The sequence below is a fragment of the Salmo salar genome, chromosome ssa13 (assembly GCF_905237065.1).
Source record: "Salmo salar chromosome ssa13, Ssal_v3.1, whole genome shotgun sequence".
In the NCBI taxonomy this organism is placed as follows: domain Eukaryota; kingdom Metazoa; phylum Chordata; class Actinopteri; order Salmoniformes; family Salmonidae; genus Salmo; species Salmo salar.
In genome coordinates this window covers 60,825,221-60,849,995 of record NC_059454.1, presented here as the reverse complement: position 1 = coordinate 60,849,995, position 24,775 = coordinate 60,825,221, and the positions used below count along the sequence as shown (strand labels likewise).

The 24,775-nt window shown below is 42.3% G+C and overlaps 1 protein-coding gene across 17 annotated transcripts in view; it reads right to left on the bottom strand.

Annotated features, from left to right (window-relative positions):
* The window catches only part of dlg2 (discs, large homolog 2 (Drosophila)), a 400,329-nt gene that overhangs the window by 309,675 nt on the left and 65,879 nt on the right, over positions 1–24,775 (bottom strand). The window contains exon 1 of one of the 17 annotated variants that reach the window (XM_045693437.1): positions 8,708–8,873. The exons of the other annotated variants lie outside the window; for them this stretch is intronic. Within the exon in view, the coding sequence (XP_045549393.1) occupies positions 8,708–8,741 (34 nt within the window). The 5' untranslated portion in view covers positions 8,742–8,873. Of the gene's footprint in view, positions 1–8,707; positions 8,874–24,775 lie in introns of those variants that run through there. 17 annotated transcript variants of the gene reach the window in all.

The window sequence follows — 24,775 nt, the reverse complement described above, 5'->3', positions numbered from 1 at the left end:
TTTCGGGAGCTTCATGAAATGGGTTTCCATGACCGTGTAGCCGCACACAAGCCTAAGATCACCATGTACAATGCCAAGCGCTGGCTGGAGTGGTGTAAAGCTCGACGCCATTGGACTCTGGAGCAGTGGAAATTAGTTCTCTGGGGTGATGAATCAGACGTCATTATCTGGCAGTCCGGCGGACAAAACTGGGTTTGGCAGATGCCAGGAGAACGCTACCTGCCCCAGATGGCAGGACAACGCTTGTTCCAACTGTGAAGTTTGGTGGAGGAGGAATATTGGTCTGGGGCTGTTTTTCATGGTTCGAGCTAGGCCCCTTAGTTCCAGTGAAGGGAAATCTTAATGCTACAGCATACGAGGACATTCTAGACAATTCTATGCTTACAAATTTGTGGCAACAGTTTGGGGAAGGCCCTTTTCTGTTTCAGCATGACAATGCCCCTGTGCACAAAGCGAGGTCCATACGGAAATGGTTTGTCGAGATTGATGTGGAAGAAATTGCCTGGTCTGCACAGAGCCCTGACCTCAACCCCTTTGAACACCTTTGGGATAAATTGGAACACCAACTGCGAGGCAGGCCTAATCGCCAAACATCCATGCCCAACAACTGTGCCCAACATCCATGCCCAACCTCACTAATGCTCTTGTGGCTGAATGGAAGCAAGTCCCCACAGCATTGTTCCAACATCTAGTGGACAGCCTTCCCAGAAGAGGCTGTTATGCAGCAAAGGGGGGACCAACTCCATATTAATGCCCATGATTTTGGAATGAGATGTTCAATGGGCAGTTGTCCACATACTTTTGGTCATGTAGTGAATGTGTGTGGAAAACATTTAAGCACATGTAAGACATTTAACAAGTTTAGTATAGTCTGTAATTCCATTCACTACTTGTAGCTGTATAGCCCGTTTGTTTGTGTTGCTGGTCTTATCAAGCTTAATGTAATGGTCGGGAAGCCCTACAATATTCTGTTTTTCTAAATAGTGACAACACTCAGGAGCAGATAATGTTGAAATGTAATTTTTAGACATGTTGAACTTTTCTTAAATGTTGTTTGTAATTGACTAAAACAAGCAGACAAGAAAAATGTATTTGAAAAAGGTCATGCTTTTTCTGTGAGCCAATGGGGGAACCTATGTAACCACATGTTGTTTCCCCACAGGCGGAAGGGGCCACAACGTTCTATCTAATGCCGACAGACTAGGGCAGAAAGGCCCATCTCTTTGGCAATGGCAAGAAGTGGCAAGCAGTGGAATGTTAGCTCAAGAGAATGGTAACCAGACTAGCTATCCACAGCCAAGAGGTGTCATTCACTGCAATACAGGGAAGTAAAGCTATTCAATTTAACCCTAATCTTTTTGAACGAATTCCACCCAGGAGGATACCTCATTCAAACCCCAACTGTCCTACTTTGAAAAAGTTTTGATACAAAACACTCTAGTTTAACACTGATTGGCAAACACCATGTTTATCTACATACAACACAACTTGTAGTAATTCCCCTCCAGTCTTGTGTGTAATTTAATCCAAAAGTAGAGGTTGATGTCTTGCACGTATGTGTATCTTTGTTGTTATAGCAGCTTCAGCTTAAGACACTCACTTTGCCAGAAGGCTGTAGCAGGATTCACTTGAGTGGCGGATCCTTGAAATAGAACAGCTTTATCACTGCTCAGAGACAGTAGGCTGGCATGCAGCCAGGCATGAAGTGTCCTCTTTCTTTGGCACAGTACCATCAGATGTCAGGACACTGGACGCATTTTCTGCTTCATTTTGTTACATATGGGAGAATAGATGAATTAATTAATTACACTAATGTTATTATTATTTTTTTATCAGAAAATATTAAGACTTCAAGACGACTGAGTCACAAATAACCTTTTCACCATCAAACGGGCAGCAGGTAGCCTAGTGGTTACAGAGTTGGGATAGTAACCGAAAAGTCACTGGTTCAAACATCTGAGCCGACAAGGTGAAAAATCTGGCGATGTGCCCTTGACCAAGGCACTTAGCATACATTTTCTCTGGGGGCACCATCAATTGCGATCTTCAAGGCATTCCTAGTCATTCATCAAACATTTCTGTAGAAAAGCCAACAATATAGGTTTGCACTTAAATGTATTCGTGTTGCACTGTTGCCGGTAGCTGCACTTCATTCAGAAGCCCTGTGCACCAGGTTGGCAAAGTGTTCCCATTTTCAACCTTTTCAATTGTCTTTAGAGACAAACTCCACCTACCCGGCGGACCTGGAGATCTGTGGCTAAATCAAGTGTGCCTACTGAGCTGGCCAATCGGAGAGCTCAAATCACCGTGCCTACAGCTTCCAGCAAAGTTTGATACAAGCCTACATGAGATTTCATAAAACTTTGAAAATTATGGCCAGAGAGAGAATGTCAAACAAAATCATACAAAATCATGTACATGTAGACATCATGTTGACGTTCGTAATTCGTTCATGGTTTGATCTTTAATAATAAACTAGACACTTAAACTAACACGTGACACATAAGTGTCGCGTGCACACAGATGTCATGTAGACTTAAGGCGTTCATGGTGAAAGCTTTCATAATAAACTTACATGACATGTCAGTGCCACGTTACACAACGTGCACACTACGTCTACATGACGTGTACGTGTCATGAACGTGGCATCAGTTTGATGCCTTTGAAAAAAACTTGTCTCCATTGACAGTCCATGTTAATTCATTGCGGTATTTTATGGCGCTAGGAAGACGTTAGGTGACTTGGTGAGAGGTTTCAGTAGCTTCATGAGTCTTAATTCTGGCATGAATCACCCCCCATAAACTGGAGGAAAGAAAGACCCTCTGCTGCACTCTTCCTCCCTCTGCTGAGACTACTGCCGCGTTCAAGACAACTGGGAACTATGAAAAAAACTAGATCTGACTGGGAAAAATCGTTGTGAACGGTCGGTCATCCAAGTCGGAATTCCAAGTCAGAAACATGGGCACCTTCCTAGAGCTCCGACTTTCCGGCCTGAAGATCACTGACTTCATGATTTTAACTTGGTTTTTCCCCGAATTCTTAGTTGCCTTGAAAGTACCATGACCATCAGATGCAGGTACCATCAGTCCAGTAAAATATACTGAACAAAAATATAAATGCAACATGTAAAAGCGTTGGTCCCATGTTTCATGAGCTGAAATAAAAGATCCTAGAAATTTTCCAGATCCACAAAAATATTTGTGCACAAATTTGTTTACATCCCTGTGAGTGAGCATTTCTCCTTCGCCAAGATAATCCATTCACCTGACAGGTGTGGCATATCAAGTAGCTGATTAATCAACATGATCATTACACAGGTGCACCTGGTGCTGGGGAAAATAGAAGGCCACTAAAATTAGCAGTTTTGTCACACAAAACAATACCACAGATGTCTCAAGTTTTGAGGGAGCATGCAATTGGAAGGCTGACTGCAGCAATGTCCACCAGAGCTGTTGCCAGAAGATTGAATGTTAATTTCTCCACCATAAGCCGCCTCCAATGTTGTTTTAGAGAATTTGTCAGTACGTCCAACCAGCCTCACAACCGCAGACCTCACAACCGCAGACCCTGGACCTCCACATCTGACTTCTTCACCAGTGGGATTGTCTGAGACCAGCCACCTGGACAGCTGATGAAACTGAGGACTATTTCTGTCTGTAATAAAGCCCTTTTGTGGGGGAAAAACGAATTCTGATTGACTGGGCCTGGCTCTTCACCCATGGATGCACCTCTGTCCAGTCATGTGAAATCCATAGATTAGGGCCTAATGAATTTATTTAAAATTGAAAGATTTTCTTATATGAACTGTAACTCAGTAAAATCGTTGATATTTGTTATATTTTTTTTGCATGTTGCGTTTAGATTTTTGTTCAGTATAAAAAAGCAAATTATTTGCAAATTATTTCAATTCATGCTCAACTGTGCCTCGCAAGTGCTACACCAACTGGTCTATTGTTTTTATCAAAGCTTGAGTTTTGAAATGTAATATGGTCTGAGAAGAGCAATATTTTCAGGCCAGGCATGTAGCCAATATGCTGTGATAATGTATTAGGCCGACTACGCAAACCTCATTCTTATAGAACTGTTTTTATAAGGTCAATGTTAAATTTTTTAAGAAATGTTGGAAAAAAATCTGAGCAGTAAATCTCGGCTTGCATTTTGACTGCGAAAGTGATCTTGACTCAGAAAAGGTTGGTGGCTACTTCTATAAAGCAACACATTTCACTGCACCCATCTGGTGTATTTGAGAATAAAACACATTCTTTTATTTATTTTTACAAATAATAATAAAAAAACAGGAGGACCTGTCCAAGGGTGGAATCAAGCCATCGACATTGCGGTCAGGAAACCGACGCGGCATGCTACCAACTATTCCAAGAAAGTCACTTGGGGAAGTCAGTATACTTGCTTACCAGTGTCAGGATCACTACACTAGTCCCTCCTTTTTAAGATACAATATTAGGTTTCATGTAACCATGTGACTCTGAAGCCACCCAAACATTCGCTATCAGTGATGCCCTCTCTTTACTGCCGGTCCTTTCACTTCTGACGTCATAGTAATGAAACAAGAGGGAGAGTGAGCTTTCCGAGGGTGGAATCGAACCACTAACGTTGCAGTCCTGAGACCTGCACGCTACCAACGACTCCAAGAAAGCATGCTCCCTTGGAGGAGGAGTCAGTAAATGTACTTAACAGCGTCAAGGGTTACTATAATATTAGGTTTCATGTAACCATGTGACTGTGAAGCCACCAAAACATTTCCCTCTGCCAGAGAACATAGACATCTGGACTCCACTAGCCATACCCTGCTACATTACCTGAGCCATAAAGTAAGTAACTCAAATTCCAAGTCCATTTTTTTCTCAGAGAAGCATTGAGGAAAATTGGAATTGAATGAATTGAAATAGAATTGGCTCCAATCTTGAAAATGGTACGTGCTTCACTCGACCAACGGTTGGGCATTAAACCCACATTGAAAATTGTTATGAAACCGGGTAAATTGAAATGGAATTGACCCCAATCATGACAAATGTATTACTTTAGAACAGGGATGGGCAACTGGAACTCAGCCAAATTCACAAATTTTAAGGGATGTCCAAATACTTTTAGTGTATATTATAGTATATAAATGGTTTTGTGGATAGAATACATGACTGTAGCCTCCAGTTTTAATTACGATTATTTTTTTTTTTTGTGAAGGTATATTTTTTTCTTCAAATTAGCTTCAATGGGACTTATAGAGATGTATGAGTTCCTCAAAACCTAAGCAAATCCCAATGTTGGAAAAGTTACCACTTTAATACTACAGTTGAAGTCGGAAGTTTACATAGACTTAGGTTGGAGTCATTAAAACTCGGTATCAACCACTCCACAATTTTCTTGTTAACAAACTATAGTTTTGGCAAGTCGGTTAAGACATCTACTTTGTGCATGACATAACTAATTTTTCCAACAATTGTTTACAGACAGATTATTTCACTTATAATTCACTGTATCACAATTCCAGTGGGTCAGAAATGTACATACACTAAGTTGACTGTGCCTTTAAACAGCTTGGAAAATTCCAGAAAATGATATCATGGCTTTAGAAGCTTCTGATAGGATAATTGACATCATTTGAGTCAATTGGAGGAGTACCTGTGGATGTATTTCAAGGCCTACCTTCAAACTCAGTGCCTCTTTGCTTGACATCATGGGAAAATCAAAAGAAATCAGCCAAGACCTCAGAAGATAAATTGGAGACCTCCACAAGTCTGGTTTATCCTTGGGAAACATTTCCAAACGCCTGAAGGTACCTCGTTCATCTGTACAAACAATAGTACGCAAGTATAAACACCATGGGACCATGCAGCTGTCATACCGCTCAGGAAGGAGATGCGTTCTGTCTCCTAGAGATGAACGTACTTTGGTGCGAAAAGTGCAAATCAATCCCAGAACAACAGCAAAGGACTGGAGGAAATAGGTACAAAAGCATCTATATCCACAGTAAAACAAGTCCTATATCGACATAACCTGAAAGGCCGCTCAGCAAGGAAGAAGCCACTGCTCCAAAACCGCCATTAAAAAAGCCAGACTACGGTTTGCAACTGCACATGGGGACAAAGATCGTACTTTTTGGAGAAATGTCCTCTGGTCTGATGAAAGAAAAATAGAACTGTTTGGCCATAATGACCATCGTTAGGTTTGGAGGAAAAGGGGGATGCTTGCATGCTGAAGAACACCATCCCAACCATGAAGCACGGGGGTGGCAGCATCATGTTGTGGGGGTGCTTTGCTGCAGGAGGGACTGGTGCACTTCACAATATATGGCATCATGAGGATGGAAAATGATGTGGATATATTGAAGCAACATCAAGACATCAGTCAGGAAGTTAAAGCTTGGTCGCAAATGGGTTTTCTAAATGGACAGTGACCCCAATATACTTCCAAAGTTGTGGCAAAATGGCTTAAAGACAACAAAGTCAAGGTATTGGAGTGGCCATCACAAAGCCCTGACTTCAATCCTATAGAAAATGTGTGGGCAGAACTGAAAAGGCGTGTGCGAGCAAAGAGGCCTACAAACGTGACTCAGTTACACCAGCTCTGTCAGGAGGAATGGGCCAAAATTCACCCAATCTATTGTGGGAAGCTTGTGGAAGGCTACCTGAAATATTTGACCCAAGTTAAACAATTTAAAGGCAATGCTACCAAACACTAATTGAGTGTATGTAAACTTCTGACCCACTGGGAATGTGATGAAAGAAATAAAAGATGAAATAAATCATTATTTCTATTATTATTCTGACATTTCACATTCTTAAAATAAAGAGATGATCCTAACTGACTTAAGACAGGGAATCTTTACTAGGATTAAATGTCAGGAATTGTGAAAAACTGAGTTTAAATGTATTTGGTTAAGGTGTATGTAAATTTCTGACTTCAACTGTATATGTAATCGGAAATGTTAATATCATATTATATTTTTATTTTTTATATCCATTATTTACCAGGTAAATTGACTGAGAACACATTCTCATTTACAGCAATGACCTGGGGAATAGTTACAGGGGAGAGGAGGGGGATGAATGAGCCAATTGTAAACTGGGGATTATTAGGTGACCGTGATGGTTTGAGGGCCAGATTGGGAATTTAGCCAGGACACCAGGGTTAACACCCCTACTCTTACAATAAGTGCCATGGGATCTTTAATGACCTCAGAGAGTCAGGACACCCGTTTAACGTCCCATCCGAAAGACAGCACCCTACACAGGGCAGTGTCCCCAATCACTGCCCTGGGACATTAGGATATTTTTTAGACCAGAGGAAAGAATGCCTCCTACTGGCCCTCCAACACCACTTCCAGCAGAATCTGGTCTCCCATCCAGGGACTGACCAGGACCAACCCTGCTTAGCTTCAGAAGCACGACAGCAGTGGTATGCAGGGTGGTATGCTGCTGGCCTAGATGATGTAATATGCATAAATATTCAAGGAAAATGTATATTTGCAGTGTACCAACTAAACATGATGAACAGGAATGACATTTACTTTCACGGATGGCCAAAAATAACTATCTGAAAGTCACGCCTCCAATCTTCTGATAGGCTGCCGCCGCTACAATATGAAAATGTGAACCCCTCCCATCAGAAAAAGGTTCCAGTTTGAATCTTTACATAAGGGTTCCTCTAAGAATCTTTTCCTCTATCTGCTATTCTTTTGAACCCCAAAAGGTTCTTCGAGGCTCTTTTACGTCTAGATCGTAGACTAAAAAGCACAGTGAAGTGATCTACATATACGAACAGCATGAAGTCATGGCCAACAACGCATCATACAAAGCATTTCCAAACACCACGGACCCTTCCATACAATTGATTAGCTCATATCAACAAGCTAAAAACGTACAGTAATGTAGGTGGACTATTACTTGTAATGCAATTGAAGAATAGTTAACAATGCAGACTTTTCAAAAGAATGGCTACTGCATGACAAGTTATCTGCCGCAGCAGTCCAGAGGTAACCGCGGACAAAATCCAAATTTACATTTAAATGGTGGTTAATGACAACAAGCAATTTTTATTCATCACAAGACGTTGGGAGTACAACGGTTCAGTCCCCAACACGGACAACTGTTCGAGCAAGTCCTTAATACACTGCTAAGAATTAGTATTTTAGTATTTTGTTTTGAGTTAGCTGAGAAACTTTGTCAAGTTTGAAAGTCACTACATATTTGTGTAACAAACCATTGGCACAAATGCCTCTTTTTACAATTTATGGATTACAAGTAGGCACATACAAATACACACTTCATTGAACCAAAATGTATGCAAATCCCCTAAACTCATTGAGCGCCAAGTAAATGCAGAATTCTCTTCGTCACAGCCATCTTAAGATTCAATGTGATATTCACATGTTCTACTAGCCAACAACACTACACGGCACCGTATTTAACATGAGCAGATTTAGATTATCTTTATTGTCCTACTGCAGGGAAATTTGGTTGCAGCAGTTAAAAAACCTAAAAAAAAACCACACAAATCAGAAACAAAACAGAGTAAACACAGCATTAGATTGTGTGATATGTTTCCCTGTTTTGCTTCTTTTAATTGTAATTATCATATCATAAAATATAAATGGCCTACCGGTATATACGACTTACTGTAAAATAGTGAACTGTATTCAAACAATCAATCAAAATGTTTAAAACTAAAAGTAGCACACGGGGTAACTTACAGTTTAGTAAAACTTTGCTGGTCTCCATGGACATTCTGAGTGCTGCTGGTTCCTTGAAGCAGTGTGCTGTGGGAGGACCAGATGCCCCTGCAACCAAACAGCAAGCCTAATCCTCCGACAATCCGCCTGTTCAACTCCAATACAGACAATGACATTGCACCCTGGGCAGCACTCACACTCAGGCAGCTGATTTCTAATGCAGCCCTGCGTCTCAGAATGTGTTTAACGCTGACACGCTGCCAGCAATCCCCTCCACAACCTCTCTCATACACCCCCACCCAGTGTATACATATGGTTGTCCCCGAATTTCATAGACAGTTGAATCTACACGGGTATCTACCGGCAGGCACTGGCAGTGACATTCTTTGGCATGGGAGAGGAGGTATGGGGGGCCCCTACCGGCCCTCTTTCCTCTCAGTCCCTCTCTGTCTCAGCGTGCTGAGCTGTCTGAGGGATGGTGGGGTTAAGAGCACACTCACGCGTGAAGGACACACTTGAGCCTGTGAGGACAGCTCAACAGGATATCACTTTAAGTGGTCACATTTCATCGGGGTGGAGGGCCACTGGCTTCCACACAGGGAGACATCTTCCCTGGCTTTCGCACACAGTCAAAACGGGGACAGAAAACAATCCCAAACTGAGGCCATCAGGATATTCCCTACTCCAGGAGGATACATGCACTATGTAATCTAAACTCAAGGGCTTGAAATTCAACCACAGCCTGCTGGGGTAGGCCTGATGAAGCAAGGACGATTTAATAGCCTTTCTGAGATGGCTACAAAATACCACCTTGGGGAATCACATGTCAACCACGTCCATAGACTTACTTTAGTCTCAGAGGAGTGTAGCATGTGAATATTCTGACCTGTAGGGTGTCTACTAACACAGCCCAGAGTAGATGAAAACGCACTCTGATGATGAAATTTCACTTCCTTATGTTATAAAATACATATGATAACAATTTACTTAACACCGAGCATCAGAACACGTTATAACACGGTCAGAATCATGTCATAAAATGTCAAAACAGTTGACATAACCTGTTACAATATGGTGATTACACATTAGACCTGTTGTGACATATATTGCATTATTTAATGGCTGGTTATGACACCTACAGTACATAGTGTAAAAACCTAACCCACAAGGCAACACATTCCATTACACCACAGCCACATGTCAGTATGTTTATGTAATATATATATATTATACACACACACACACACACACACACACACACACACACACACACACACATATGTATATATATATACATACACACACACACACACACACACACACACACACACACACACACACACACACACACACACATATACACATGTATATATACACATATATACACACACTTGTATATATAAACTCAGCAAAAAAAGAAATGTCCCTTTTTCAGGACCCAGTCTTTCAAAGATAATTCGTCAAAATCCAAATAACTTCACAGATCTTCATTGTAAAGGGTTTAAACACTGTTTCCCATGCTTGTTCAATGAACCTTAAACAATTAATGAACATGCACCTGTGGAACGGTCGTTAAGACACTAACAGCTTACAGACAGTAGGCAATTAAGGTCACAGTTATGAAAACATAGGACACTAAAGATGCCTCTCTACTGACTCTGAAAAACACGAAAAGAAAGATGCCCAGGGACCCTGCTCATCTGGGTGAACGCGCCTTAGGCATGCTGCAAGGAGGCATGAGGACTGCAGATGTGGCCAGGGCAACAAATTGCAATGTCCATAATAGGAGACGCCTAAGACAGCGCTACAGGGAGACAGGACGGACAGCTGATCATCCTCGCAGTGGCAGACCACGTGTAACAACACCTGCACAGGATCGGTACATCCGAACATCACACCTGCGGGACAGGTACAGGATGGCAACAACAACTGTCGGAGTTACACCAGGAACGCACAATCCCTCCATCAGTGCTCAGACTGTCTACAATAGGCTGAGAGAGGCTGGACTGAGGGCTTGTAGGCCTGTTGTAAGGCAGGTCCTCACCAGACATCACCGGAAACAACGTTGCCTATGGGCACAAACCCACCGTCGCTGGACCAGACAGGACTGGTAAAAAGGGCTCTTCACTGACGAGTTGCGGTTTTGTCTCACCAGGTGTGATGGTCGGATTTGCGTTTATCGTCAAAGGAATGAGCGTTACACTGAGGCTTGTACTCTGGAGCGGGATCGATTTGGAGGTGAAAGGTCCGTCATGGTCTGGGGCGGTGTGTTACAGCATCATCGGACTAAACTTGTTGTCATTGCAGGCAATCTCAAAGCTGTGCGTTACAGGGAAGACATCCTCCTCCCTTATGTTGTACCCTTGCTGCAGGCTCATCCTGACATGACCCTCCAGCATGACAATGCCACGATCCATACTGCTCGTTCTGTGTGCGATTTCCTGCAAGACAGGAATGTCAGTGCTCTGCCATGGCCAGCGAAGAGCCCGGATCTCAATCCCATTGAGCACATTTGGGACCTGTTGGATCGGAGGGTGAGAGCTAGGGCCAATCCCCACAGAAATGTCTGGGAACTTGCAGGTGCCTTGGTGGAAGAGTGGGGTAATATCTCACAGCAAGAACTGGTAAATCTGGTGCAGTCCATGAGGAGGAGATGCACTGCAGTACTTAATGCAGCTGGTGGCCACACCAGATACTGACTGGTACTTTTGATTTTGACCCCCCCTTTTGTTCAGGGACACATTATTCAATTTATGTTAGTCACAGGTCTGTGGAACTTGTTCAGTTTGTCTCAGTTGTTGAATTTTGTTATGTTCATACAAATATTTACAGATGTTAAGTTTGCTGAAAATAAATGCAGTTGACAGTGAGATGACATTTCTTTTTTTGCTGAGTTTATATACACAGTACCAGTCAAAAGTTTGGACACACCTACTCATTGAAGGGTTTGTCTTATTTTTTTCTATATTGTAGAATAATGTGAAGACATCAAAACTATGAAATAACACATGGAATCATGAAGTCAGCAAAAAAAAAGTGTTAAACAAATCAAAATATGTTTTATATTTGAGATTCTTTAAAGTAGCCACCATTTGCCTTGATGGCAGCTTTGCACACTCTTGGCATTCTCTCAATCAGCTTCACCTGGAATGCTTTTCCAAAAGTCTTGAAGAAGTTCCCACATATGCTGAGCACTTGTTGGCTGCTTTTCCCATCACTCTGTGGTCCAACTCATCCCAAACCATCTCAATTGGGTTGAGCTCGGGTGATTGTACTTTACACCACTGCACGGTGGGAACCACACATGCGGAGATCATCTGTTCACCTGGTTGGAACCAAAAATCTCAAATTTGGACTCAGACCAAAGGACAGATTTCCACTGGTTTAATTTCCATTGGTCGTGTTTCTTCTTCTTATTGGTGTCCTTTAGTAGTGGTTTCTTTGCAGCAATTCGACCATGAAGGCTTGATTCATGCAGTCTCCTCTGAAGAGTTGAGGTTGAGATGTGTCTGTTACTTGAACTCTGTGAAGCATTTATTTGGGCTGCAATTTCTGAGGCTGGTAACTCTAATGAACTGATCCTCTGCAGCAGACGTAACTCTGGGACATTCCTGTGGTGGTCCTCATGAGAGCCAATTTCATCATAGCGCTTGATGGCTTTTGCGACTGCAGTTGAAGAAGCTTTCAAAGTTCTTGAAATTTTCCGGATTGACTGGCCTTCATGTCATAAAGTAATGATGGAATGTCGTTTCTCTTTGCTTATTTGAGCTGTTCTTGCCATAATATGGACTTGGTCTTTTACCAAATAGGGCTATCTTCTGTTTACCATCCATACCTTGTCACAACACAACTGATTGGCTCAAACGCATTAAGGAAATAAATTCCACAGATTAACAAGGCACACGTTTAATTGAAATGCATTCCAGGTGACTACCTCATGAAGCTGGTTGAGAGAATGCCAAGAGTGTGCAAAGCTGTCAGCTGTTATGACATTATGACACTGGCTGTCAGGTAAAATGTCGCCAATACATTTTACCAAGAGCAATATGATTCTTTATGTTCTGAATCGTTTAGTCAGGTCTATCTCCAACATACCATTAAATCCCCAAAAACTGATTTCGTAACCTAATACATCTGATTATAAGCACTGAGCACTGCCGCTTTCTTATAGCATTTTGGGGGGATTTTACATGTTGTGGTGGTCGTCTGCAAAGTTGTTTCCGTGGGTCATAAAAAGCTAAATTAGCATGACACGAGCTGAATTAAAATGTTAAAGGCTTTGAAAAGAAAAAGATTGCGGTACGCTCGGTGCTCCGTTGACATTTCACAGAGATACAGTGCCTTCAGAATGTATTAGCATACACCTCTTGACTTATTCCACATTTTGTTGTGTTACAGCCTGAATTTCAAATGGATTAAATAGAGATTTTGTGTCAGTGGTCTACACACAATACCCCATAATGTCAAAGTGGAATTATGTTTAGACATTTTCACAAATGAATTAAAAATGAAAAGCTGAAATGTCTTAAGTCAATAAGTATTAAACCCCTTTGTTGGGGGGTACAAAAAGGGGGGAAATATACAATGTCTTCACATGTAATCTTTCAATCATTGTAAATAAAAATATTATATAAAAAAAATATAAAAAATAAATACATTTGTTATGGTGAGCCTAAATAAGTTCAGGAGTAAAAATGTGCTTAACAAAAGTTGCATGGACTGTATGCAATAACAGTTAACATGATTTTTTGAATAGTTACCTCATCTCTGTACCCCACACACACAATTATCCGTAAGGTCCCTCAGTCAAGCAGTGAATTTTAAACACAGATTGAACCAGAAAGACCAGGGAGGTTTTCCAATGCCTTGCAAAGAAAGGCACCTATTGGTAGACGGGTAAAACTAAAAAAGCAGACATTGAATATTCCTTTGAGCATGGTGAAGTTATTAATTACAATTTCAATTGTGTATCAATACACCCAGTCACTACAACGATACAGGCGTCCTTCCTAACTCAGGTGCCGGAGAGGAAGGAAACAGCTCAGGGATTTCACCATGAGGCCAATGGTGACTTTAAAACGGTAACAGAGTTCAATCAAGTACAGGCTTAACTGAATGACAACATAGACAGAACAGAATATGGAATTTTATTGAGTATTTTGGGGTAGGCCTCGTCTCAGAGGAATGCAACTCGGAGCCAGATGCAGATGACAAGTTACCTTATGCTGGGCAGCTGGCATCAAAACGCCCCAAAATAAATAAGTTACTCACCAGGGAGAAGGGACATAGTGGAGCAAAGGTTGGATCTAAATATTGAAGACAAGATAAATAGACGTAAAAGAGAATAATAGAACAAAAGTGCAATTATGCTGTAATGGAAAGTATTATATGGAATGCTTATTAATGCAAGCACGCAGAGTGCAAGATAAATAGTGTAACGTGTTTAGTTTAAATGAGGAGTCTGCATGTATATCTACCCAGCCAAGCATAACGTAATGACATATGCATGAGTAACATGAAACACTAATGCTATCCCATCCCAATGCTGACCTGCTGAATGCCTCAAATTGTTACGCCGATTTGTTGAGAAGAAAAGCTACATATACACATGTATGATGGTACGTAGAACCCAACCACACATGCTATAATGCAATTTGTAAGATTTGAAACGTTTGCTGCTTCGAAGCCAGTCGTGCATGCGGTAAACGAGCGATAGGGACACACGACAAACAGTGTCTGACCCAAAAGCCAGGTGTAATATGAATTACCACCACATGCATGAGTGTCATTGGAAACTCGGCAACTAAAGTAGCGATTGATAGCTATGTAAGGAGCCATTGCTGAGAAGATGTCAAATAGATTAGGTCTAACGTGAGGTGTAGCAGAGGATAACCAGCGACCTAGTTGCTGGAGGGTGATGGTGAAATTATACCTAATGTAGCTGCCGTGGTTACGGCTTCAGATAGAGGGGAAGATAGCACCTTTATTTTCCTCATCAATCTACATACAATACATCATAAAGCAAAAAACTGAAATATCACATTTACATAAGTATTCAGACCCTTTACTTAGTACTTTGTTGAAGCACCTTTGGCAGCATTTACAGCCTCAAGTCTTCTTGGGTATGACGCTACAAGCTTGGCACAGCTGTATTTGGGGAGTTTCTCCCATTCTTCTTTGCAGATCCTATCAAGCTCCGTCAGGTTTGATGGGGAGAGTCGCTGCACAGCTATTTTGAGACCTGTCCCGAAGCCACTCCTGCTTTGTCTTGGCTGTGTGCTTAGGGTCGTTGTCCTGTTGGAAGGTGAACCTTCGCCCCAGTCTGAGGTCCAAAACGCTCTGGAGCAGGTTTTCATCAAGGGTCTCTGTACTTTGCTCCTTTTATCTTTCCCTCAATCCTGACTAGTCTCCCAATCCCTGCTGGTGAAAACAACCCCACAGCATTATGCTGCCACCACCATGCTTCACCGTAGGGATGGTGCCAGGTTTCCTCCAGACGTGACGCTGGGCATTCAGGCCAAAGAGTTCAATCTTGGTGTTATCAGACCAGAGAATCTTGTTTCTCATGGTCTGAGAGTCCTTTAGGTGTCTTTTGGCAAACTCCAAGCGGGCTGTCATGCCTTTTACTGAGGAGTGGCTTCCGTCTGGCCACTCTACCAAAAAGGCCTGATTGGTGGAGTGCTGCAGAGATGGTTGTCCTTCTAGAAGGTTCTCCCATCTGCAGAGAAACTCTGGAGCTCTGTCAGTGTGACCATCGGGTCCTTGGGTCACCTCCCTGACAAAGGCCCTTGTCCCCAATTGCTCAGTTTGGCCGGGCGGCCTGCTCTAGGAAGAGTCTTGGTGGTTCCAAAATTCTTCCATTTAAGAATAATGGAGGCCACTGTGTTCTTGGAGACCTTCAATTTCTGCAGAAATCTTTTGGTACCTTTCCCCAGATCTGTGCCTCGACACAATCCTGTCTCGGAGCTCTAAGGACAATTCCTTCGACCTCATGGCTGGGTGTTTGCTCTGACATGCACTGTCAACTGTGGGACCTTATATATACACAGGTGTGTGCCTTTCCATATCATGTCCAATCAATTGAATTTACCACAGGTGGACTCTAATCAAGTTGTAGAAATAATCTCAAGGATGATTAATGGAAACAGGATCCAATTTCAAGTCTCATAGCAAAGGGTCTGAATACTTATGTAAATAAGGTATGTTTTTTATTTTTAATACATTTGCAAAAATATCTAAAAACCTTTTTTTGCATTGTCATTATGGGATATTGTGTGTAGATTGATGAGGAAACATTTTTCAATCCATTTTAGATTTAACGTAACAAAATGTGGAAAAAGTCAAGAGGTCTGAATACTTTCCGAATGCACTGTACTGACAACACTCAGCAGATAGACCATGAATCTTTCCATTTGACTGTCTTTATTACACTCAGTAGTCTCCATATCCGTTTCCTTCAACTAGGACCCTTTTACTCTTCCCAATAGGAAAACCCTCTCAATCACTACTGCTAATACACACAGATCACTCTCAATGTTCTGCTTTTACCCTTATTGTAAGGTTTAAAAACGAACAATACTATAGGGGTAAAAGCAGAACATTGACAGTGATCCGTGTGTATATCCAGTAAAATGGAAAGATTCAAATTTGACAACAGCAGATAGACCATGAGTGTTGAAAGTATGTGAATGGTAATATGTTATTAGTTGCTTTCAGATAGCACTCTGATAATGCAATAACTTATTAATTTGAATAGCTAAGGTTTCAATACAAGGTCACATGACAAACAGAGGGATTGAGCCGTGGGACTGATATTAATTCAAAAGTCTACCATCTGGTGTTTGGGTTAAAGATAAGCTTCCTGTGGACCCATTGTCACGCCCTGATTTGTTTCACCTGTCCTTGTGCTTGTCTCCATCCCCTCCATGTGTCGCTTATTTTCCCCGGTGTATTTATCCCTGTGTTTCCTGTCTCTCTGTACCAGTTTGTCAAGTCAACCAGCGTTTTTGTTTCTCAGCTCCAGCTTTCCGGTCTCTCTTTTCTCAGCCTCCTGGTTCTGACCCTTGCCTGTCCTGACTCTGAGCCTGCCTGCCTGACCACTCTGCCTGCCTATGGTCTGGTCCTGTTTGGACTCTGACCTGGTTTATAAACTCTCACCTGTACCCGACCTGCCTTTTGCCATAATAAATACCAGATCTCAACCATATGCCTCCTGTGTCTTCCTGTGGGTTTCGCCTTGTGCCCTTATACCCATAGATAAGTCGCCAGTGAAAGTGAGTGGTACTCAGGCTGTAAGGGACACAATGGTAACATTTGGAACAGAGGTATGAATAATTGAATAAGATATGTTTTTGATGATTTCCAATTATTATTTCTCTATTCAATAGTGTGAATAACACCAGTAATCTGTTTCCATTATGTGGAACACTGTCCAAAATTGAAGTAGATCCAAATAAATGTTTTTAGTACCAGGGCTGTAAAATAAATATTAGAAAGAGCTGATAAGCCAGCACCAATTTTTTGAAGGCCCAAGCAGAGGGTTTCATATTTTGACTCGTTGATGTCCCAGGGACAGAAAGTGTCGAACAAAAGCGATAAGTCAATGCAACAGGTCTAGATAATAAGATTACAAGAAAGGGGCTCCGAGATTGTTTACTTTAGAAGCTGCCTACTCCGCTAAATGGGACCCTGTATCACCCAATGTGTCTCCAGTATGATTATGAATACACATGGTTTTATCAATGCTTCCTACACAAAATGCAGTAAGCTCCATTGAGAAAGGGAGGGTGGTACATGTCGGCATAGTAGTACCGAATATTGCATTCTTAGAACTGATTAAGATTGAAAATTTTTTGCACTGATTAAGATGTAGCATAGTGAAAACTAAGTACATGTTTATTTATTTTTCTTCCAGGACTGATGGAATGTCCACTAACAAGTTCTCTGAGTTTAACAATGATTCTGAATCTGAAATGCTTCCAGAGGCAGGTGCATTGGGAGAGCAGTGTCATGACGTGGCCCTCTTTGGGGAAAGCGAGTACCATCCCCCTCTCTCTACCATCCCCCCCTCTCTCTCTCCCCCATCCAGGTTCTGTTATCGCAGGTCGTAAATTCCATGAGGAGACATGGCCATGCAGTATAGAGAGAGAGTAACACAGGAGAACAAATGAACTTCTTCCACATCACAGAACTTGAGAACTGAACAATGTCCATGTTTTGGAGAATGTGTACATGGTCGGTGGAGAATCCAGCTACGACCGGTACCTTTTGTTTAATGTTTGTGAAACTCATGAGAGACAATACAGCCACATTACCATAACTCTGTTTATACAAGAGTCTCCGTTGTGAGGCTTGCATCTAATTGTTGTATAAAAATAATGAGTAAAGATGAAACTATTTGTAAAATTATGTAATGTGATTTTAAACTGTTTAATGAAGGAGAGTCCAATTTCCTTTGGAGTTTAACTAAGTCATAGGCCCGCCCCATGAGCACAGACATTGATCTGGCGTCATGGGAAAGCCATTTCCTACTGTTCTGGATATAACCCCCACCTGGGGAATTTCCCTGCAGACCAAGCTTACCTCGATTACCGAGAGGGCTAAGGTTTGAGTAGAGACCCTTCATTCCTCATTGCTGAATTCTTAACCATACCACGTGGTTAAACTCTGAGACTACCGATACCGACAGAATAAGAGCAAATCTTTGATACTAATTACTAGTCTGCAGCTAGGAATTCTGTACCATTGAATGCGAATACCGACAACCGCCGAAACATCCATTTCTGAATGTTACTCTGAAGTATCCATTCTAACCAAAGAATCCAGGGACGCAGAGAGAATCTCGGATGAACTCTCCAACAGAAAAGGATGATTCCAACAGAGAACATGACGACACACTGAGCGTAAATATATATATTGATTGCAATTATTCCCGAATGAGTAACCGTTCATGTGCAAAGGATTAGCATTTCATTTGTTATAATTATCAACGGTGTAGTGTCTTTTGTCTTTCACGCCCTTCTCAGTCCCTTTGTCTACCAAGTCGCTATACCGGTTTAGCCCACTAGGGCACACCCCCTATCATTTCCTTGTAACCATAACTGCTTTGTTTGTTTGTTGACGCATTTCTTTGATTAGTTAGTTAGTTAATAAATAAATGATTGAGACAATTGATGTATGGATAATTTATAGTGAAGACTGGGTTCATGCAGATAAGCAACAATTTACGACGTTTGGAATGAGACTATTGTGAGGTAAAGAATAATTAATTAGAAGACTAATTGATCAGATATTAAAATATCTGAAAGTTATATTAGGAAAATTATAACTTTGTAATCTGAATATTTTCCTTGGTGCCCCGACATCCGAGTTAATTACATTTACATGATTAGTTTAATCACGTAATAATAATTACAGAGAATTGATTTGATAAAATAACAGTCTTCAGTTTAATAATGCCAAAGACACGACAGCAGTTAGTGGGACTTCAATAAAGTATAAAGGTACCCAGATTTGGCTGTTAAGGGAGCGCCCAAATTAAGACATGGCCATTTGTTTGTTTTTGCAATACGTTTTACCATACACACACCTGCATAAACACACACAACCCAACCGTCTATACTTATAAATATTTGTTAGTGGTGTTAATACTGTGTCTGATTATTGTGTGGGGTTTTTTGTTTGGTTTTATTAGGTTCTTTAAGGGTTAGAACGGATGCACCTTAAAGGGCACACAAATTATATTTTCTGAGATATCTATTGTCCGCATTTTGGTTGAAAACATGTAGGTTCTCCTGATGAGATATGTACTGAAAAACACAATGTAAACCTGGTATAGAGAATATAGAGAACAAACTCACTGAATGGTGTTGAATGACCTCTGTTCTGACTTCTGGTGAAGTCTGATCACCCTCGCTAGAAAGAGCAGTGAAATTGGTTGAAATATAATATGTAAACGCTGATAAGTAAACGCTGATAAGTATGGAGAAGTGTATTGCTGTTGATACGAATATCACCAGATTTGTATTTATATCCTTAACTTTTTTTCCTTTACCCTTAAATTTATCAATGATTCGGACGGGCGAGAAGGAGGGAGACAGAGCGCTGTCCCTGAACTATGAAGAAAGCACAAAGGGAGGGTGAGCGATTTACACACGAGTGGCGTGAGTGTCACGCCCTGACCATAGAGAGCCCTCTGGGTTCTCTATGGTGTTTTAGGTCAGGGCGTGACTAGGGGGGTTTCTAGGTATTATATTTCTATGTTGGTGTGTGTGTATGGTTCCCAATTAGAGGCAGCTGAATATCATTACCTCTAATTGGGGATCATACTTAGTGTGTCCTTTTTCCCACCTGCTATGTAGGATATTGTTTTGTATGAGTGCCTATGTGCGCTACATTTTTCACGATCGTTATATCTTTGCTGTTTTGGAAGTTTTACTATTATTAAACTGTGGAACTCTACTCACGCTGCGCCTTGGTCCAATTATTTATACGACGGTCGTGACAGAATAATATCCCACCTAAACAGGACCAAACAGCATGCCCAGGAGGTGAAGGAGAGTTGGACACGGGAAGAGATACTAGGTGGATGCGAGACCCTTCCTTGGCGGGAGTCGCCGAGGAGTAAAGGAAGACAGCAACAACACCGGGGTCCGCGGCAACAAACAACCCAAGGGCAACCCCAATAATATTTTTTTTTTGGGGCGCAAGGGGCAGTCGGCCGAGGAGAGAGCCAGAGAAAGTCTGGGAGTCGATGGAGCAGTTTGAGGAGGGATATCGGAGAGAGATGTTGGCTAGGAGTATGCAGCAACGCAGGCGTTTTGAGGAGCGTGTCATCAGTCCGGTGCAACCTGTGCCGGCTCCACGCACCAGGCCTCCAGTGCGTGTGTACAGTCCGGAGTCCCCAGCAATGGTCTACAGCCCGGAACCTGCAGCGACGGTTTACAGTCCAGAGCTTCCAGCGACGGTTCACAGTTCAGAGCCTCCAGTGACGGTCCACGGTCAGGAGCCTCCAGTGACGGTCCACGGCCAGGAGCGTCCAGTGACGCTCCACGGCCCGGAGCTTCCAGTGACGGTCCACGGTGCTCAGTCCAGGAATTGGCGTCCGGGCACGCTCCATGGCCGGAGCCTTCCTCTGCGCCGGTGCCCAGTCCAGGCACGGCATCCAGTCCCGCTCCATGGAAGGAGCCTTCCTCTGCGCCGGTGCTCAGTCCGGGCATGGCGTCCAGTCCCGCTCCATGGCCAGAGCCTTCCTCTGCGCCAGTGCTCAGTCCGGGCACGGCGTTCAGCCCGGCTCCATGGCCAGATCCCTAACCCTCCCCATCTAGGTTCAGGTTTTGCGGTCGGAGTCCGCACCTTTGGGGGGGTACTGTCATGCACTGACCATAAAGAGCCCTCGGGTACTCTATGGTGTTTTAGGTCAGGGCGTGATTAGGGGGGTTTCTAGGTATTATATTTCCATGTTGGTGTGTGTATATGGTTCCCAATTAGAGGCAGCTGAATAACGTTACCTCTAATTGGGGATCATACTTAGTGTGTCCTTTTTCCCCACCTGCTATGTGGGATATTGTTTTGTATGAGTGCCTATGTGCGCTACATTTTTCACGATCGTTATATCTTTGTTGTTTTGGAAGTTTCACTATTATTAAAATGGAACTCTACTCATGCTGCGCCTTGGTCCAATTATTTATACGACGGTCGTGACAGTGAGGGAAGCCTGTCTAGTCTATTGGAGTATACCTTGAATTCCCTTAGGGTATAAAATGATTTCCTTACGGACTTATCAAGGGATGTAATTGTATTTGTTATTCTGATTTACTTTATTTTTATTTAAAACGGATGTGGGTTTTTTGGGACACATGAATCACAGTGTGAGTCATGTGTCCAAAGAGGGAATGATGGTAAGTAAGAAAAGAACGGTACGCACCCAAATGTTCTACGATCGCCGCACAAATCTGTGCCTAATGTCTAATTTGTCAAGAACACATCGCAGGAAAACAAGTACCAACCTCTTTGTCAAGCCTACCAGTCCCCTGGGGCCCTTTTGTAGATTAGCAAATTGATTTTGTTCACATGCCTATCTGTAAAATACAAAAATATATGTTGGTAATGAATGAAAGCTACTCCACATCTAATGAGGAAACAAACAAAAACTGTGGCTAAACGCCTGTTACATGATTTTGTTCCAAGATTAGTTGTACCACAAAATTATGATAAAGGGGACACATTTCAACTTGAAGATAATGAAAGCACTGTGTGACATGATGCAAGTTAAGAGACATTTTCATGTACCGTTTCACCCTGAAAGTTTTGTACTTGTAGAACGCTATAATGGTGTTCTGAAAAATAAACAGCCAAAAATACATGCTCAAAACAGGACTTACCTAGGTGGATGCGCTACCCATTACCTTGTTTTCAATGTGTTCCACACCAGTCCGGAAATCTGGCCTTAGTCCACGAGGTACTGATGGCCCGTCCCATGAGGACACCTGTGTCATCACAATCTCCAGCCTGGAGATTGGGTAGTGGTCAGGAGGCACGACAGAGGTAAAGAACCTTTAAAACCCAGGTGGAAAGAGACCACATCAGATCGCCCTCACCACCCCAACAGCGGTAAAGTGCTTAGGGAAAGACACCTGGATCCACACCTCCCACTGTAAGCAAGTAGCAGAGCCAGAAGAAGATGTTACTCCTTTCACTCCTACAACCCAGTAGGGGCACTCTGCTTACACTGGGAGTCGCATTCAATGTTGCTGTGGGCATCCTCTGGGTGGTAGCAAACTTTGAGCAAGAGACGGGTGAACGTGCCAGTAACCTCTCCCCAACCTCTCTGCTCCAACGAGGCCCGGCTTCCACAGGGGGAAGTCCAGAAGTAGATGACCCCACTGACCTGAACCTGGTCTTTGATGACCCCGCGGAGAAGAAAAAAAAGGTAATATACATGATTGGGTTTTCCCCGGGTCAAACACTTTCTTACAATTAGATAGTAATGTCTCTGTACTGAAGAATGTATCAGATTGTTGGGGTTGTGGATTGTCACCAGACTATGCCATTACTAGCTATACCCCTCGGTGCTTATGAAATATTGATGTGTACCAAAGCAAGTAACCTTAAAAGACAGAGAGCTTGATTGGATGGAGGATCCCACCTCTCTGCCCAAGCAACCTATCACCCTGGCCTACTCTCCCCCAGGTTATTTGTGTTATATAGCAAATGGAACCGGTCTCCAGTTGGGTGAAAGTCATTGTAAGTATAACCTTTTTATCTACAATAACATAACCCTGCCCTGACTGTTGAGAAATGGAACATTCCACCCTAACATGTCCTTTTGGAATACGTTATAAACTCAAGAATGTCAGTGAATACGCTAAACCCACTTCCTCAGTAAATGGAACTATGTATGTGTGTGGGGGGGAAAGCGTACTATTTTCTGTCTACAAATTGGTCAGGATCCTGCTACGCTGCCTGTTGTTCCTGCTGTGTGTGCTACCCCAGTACACCCAACTCACCATCTCTCCCACTTGTATAGGAGGACCATTGTAGCTGGCCCTGCAAAAGCTTTTTCTCTGCATTAATTCCCAATTATGGCAGAACAATTCTGTTCGATTCCATTAGAGAACTAGCCAATTAAGTAGAAAGAATGAAAAATGCTACTGCTCCTGCTATGGAAGAATGAACTGCTGAAATAGTGGCTACATGTACCATGGTTTTACAAAATAGATTGGCTTTGGATATTATCCTAGAGGATAAGGGAGGGGAGAGGTTTATGCGGTGGTGGGGGGAGAATTTTGTACTTACATGCCGTATTTCTCCATTGTGGTTGCTGAGTCTATTGCCACTGTAAGACAGGTGGTAGCTACTGTAAACAAGTGAGATAACAAGTAGGATTAGGATCTGTTTGCATGGGTGAAAACTAGGCAACATTGGAACTCTCGTGTTGCAGGGTCTCCTAGCCTTGGTTGGAGTCCTTGTGCTATCATTCTGCCTGTTCTCATGCCTGACAACCTTGGTGAGGAGATGGTGTGAAACAGCAGTATCTCCTCCCCACCAGACGGTCATGACCACAGAAGTAAACTTGAATGACCTGACGGATCTCACCAGATTCACCCTTTATTGGGGATCCAAATTGCCCTATTGGAGATGATAGTGCCTACTGCCATCGAAATGTCCCCGATTCCTATGATCCTCCCTTTTCCCTGGATTGTTATTATTAAATGACCTTTTTAGGAGTTCATTCACACCACCCCTCGCTGTAAAATGCCAATTTCCCAGAAAACAGAATGTTTTCAATTCTGTCTGACAACAGCTCAGATATGTCAATGTATGGAGATGCTTATGGTTACCATGGCATCAAAGTGGGAATTGTGGTGGCGGAATTTGGGGTTGTGGAAAATTAGATCCAAAGATTAGGGCAGAGACTATTTAATTGTATAATAGCTACATATTTAATACATAATTTAATACAAGCAGCTGCAAGACAAATCTAACTCTGATTTCAGAGGGAAGAACTCGAAGAGTGAATGGTTACATGTCTCTTATACAGTGGGAGGTGATAATACAATCATATTGTTTACACAAGTTATTTTATACAAGCAACAGTTCCGGAACACAATGGCCTTGTGTTAGGTGCAGACATACCAGTCCAACATAGAACATATCTCTTGAAGTTACAACTGCTCAGGCGGAAACACAGGAAGGAGGAAGCACAGGAGGAAGCACTTTGTGTTCCTGTCAATGAATAGATCAATGGAGGGATGTGCCATGAGTGTTTCTCTGATTCAGAGGGGTTGGGTTAAACGCGGAAGACATTTCAGTTGAATGCAGTTAGTTGCGCAACTGACAAGGTATCCCATTTCCCCTTCAGATTCAAATGCTAATATGCGCTTATGGCACTATTTATAGCTCTGTTAAATTGACTTTTTGTTTGTTTTAATGCATTTTGCCTACTGCATGTACAGTGCATTCGGAAAGTATTCAGGCCTCTTGACTTTTTCCACATTTTGTTACGTTACAGCCTTATTCTAAAATGTATTAAATTATTTGTTTTCCTCAATCTACACAGAATACCCATAATGACAAAGCGATAACAGG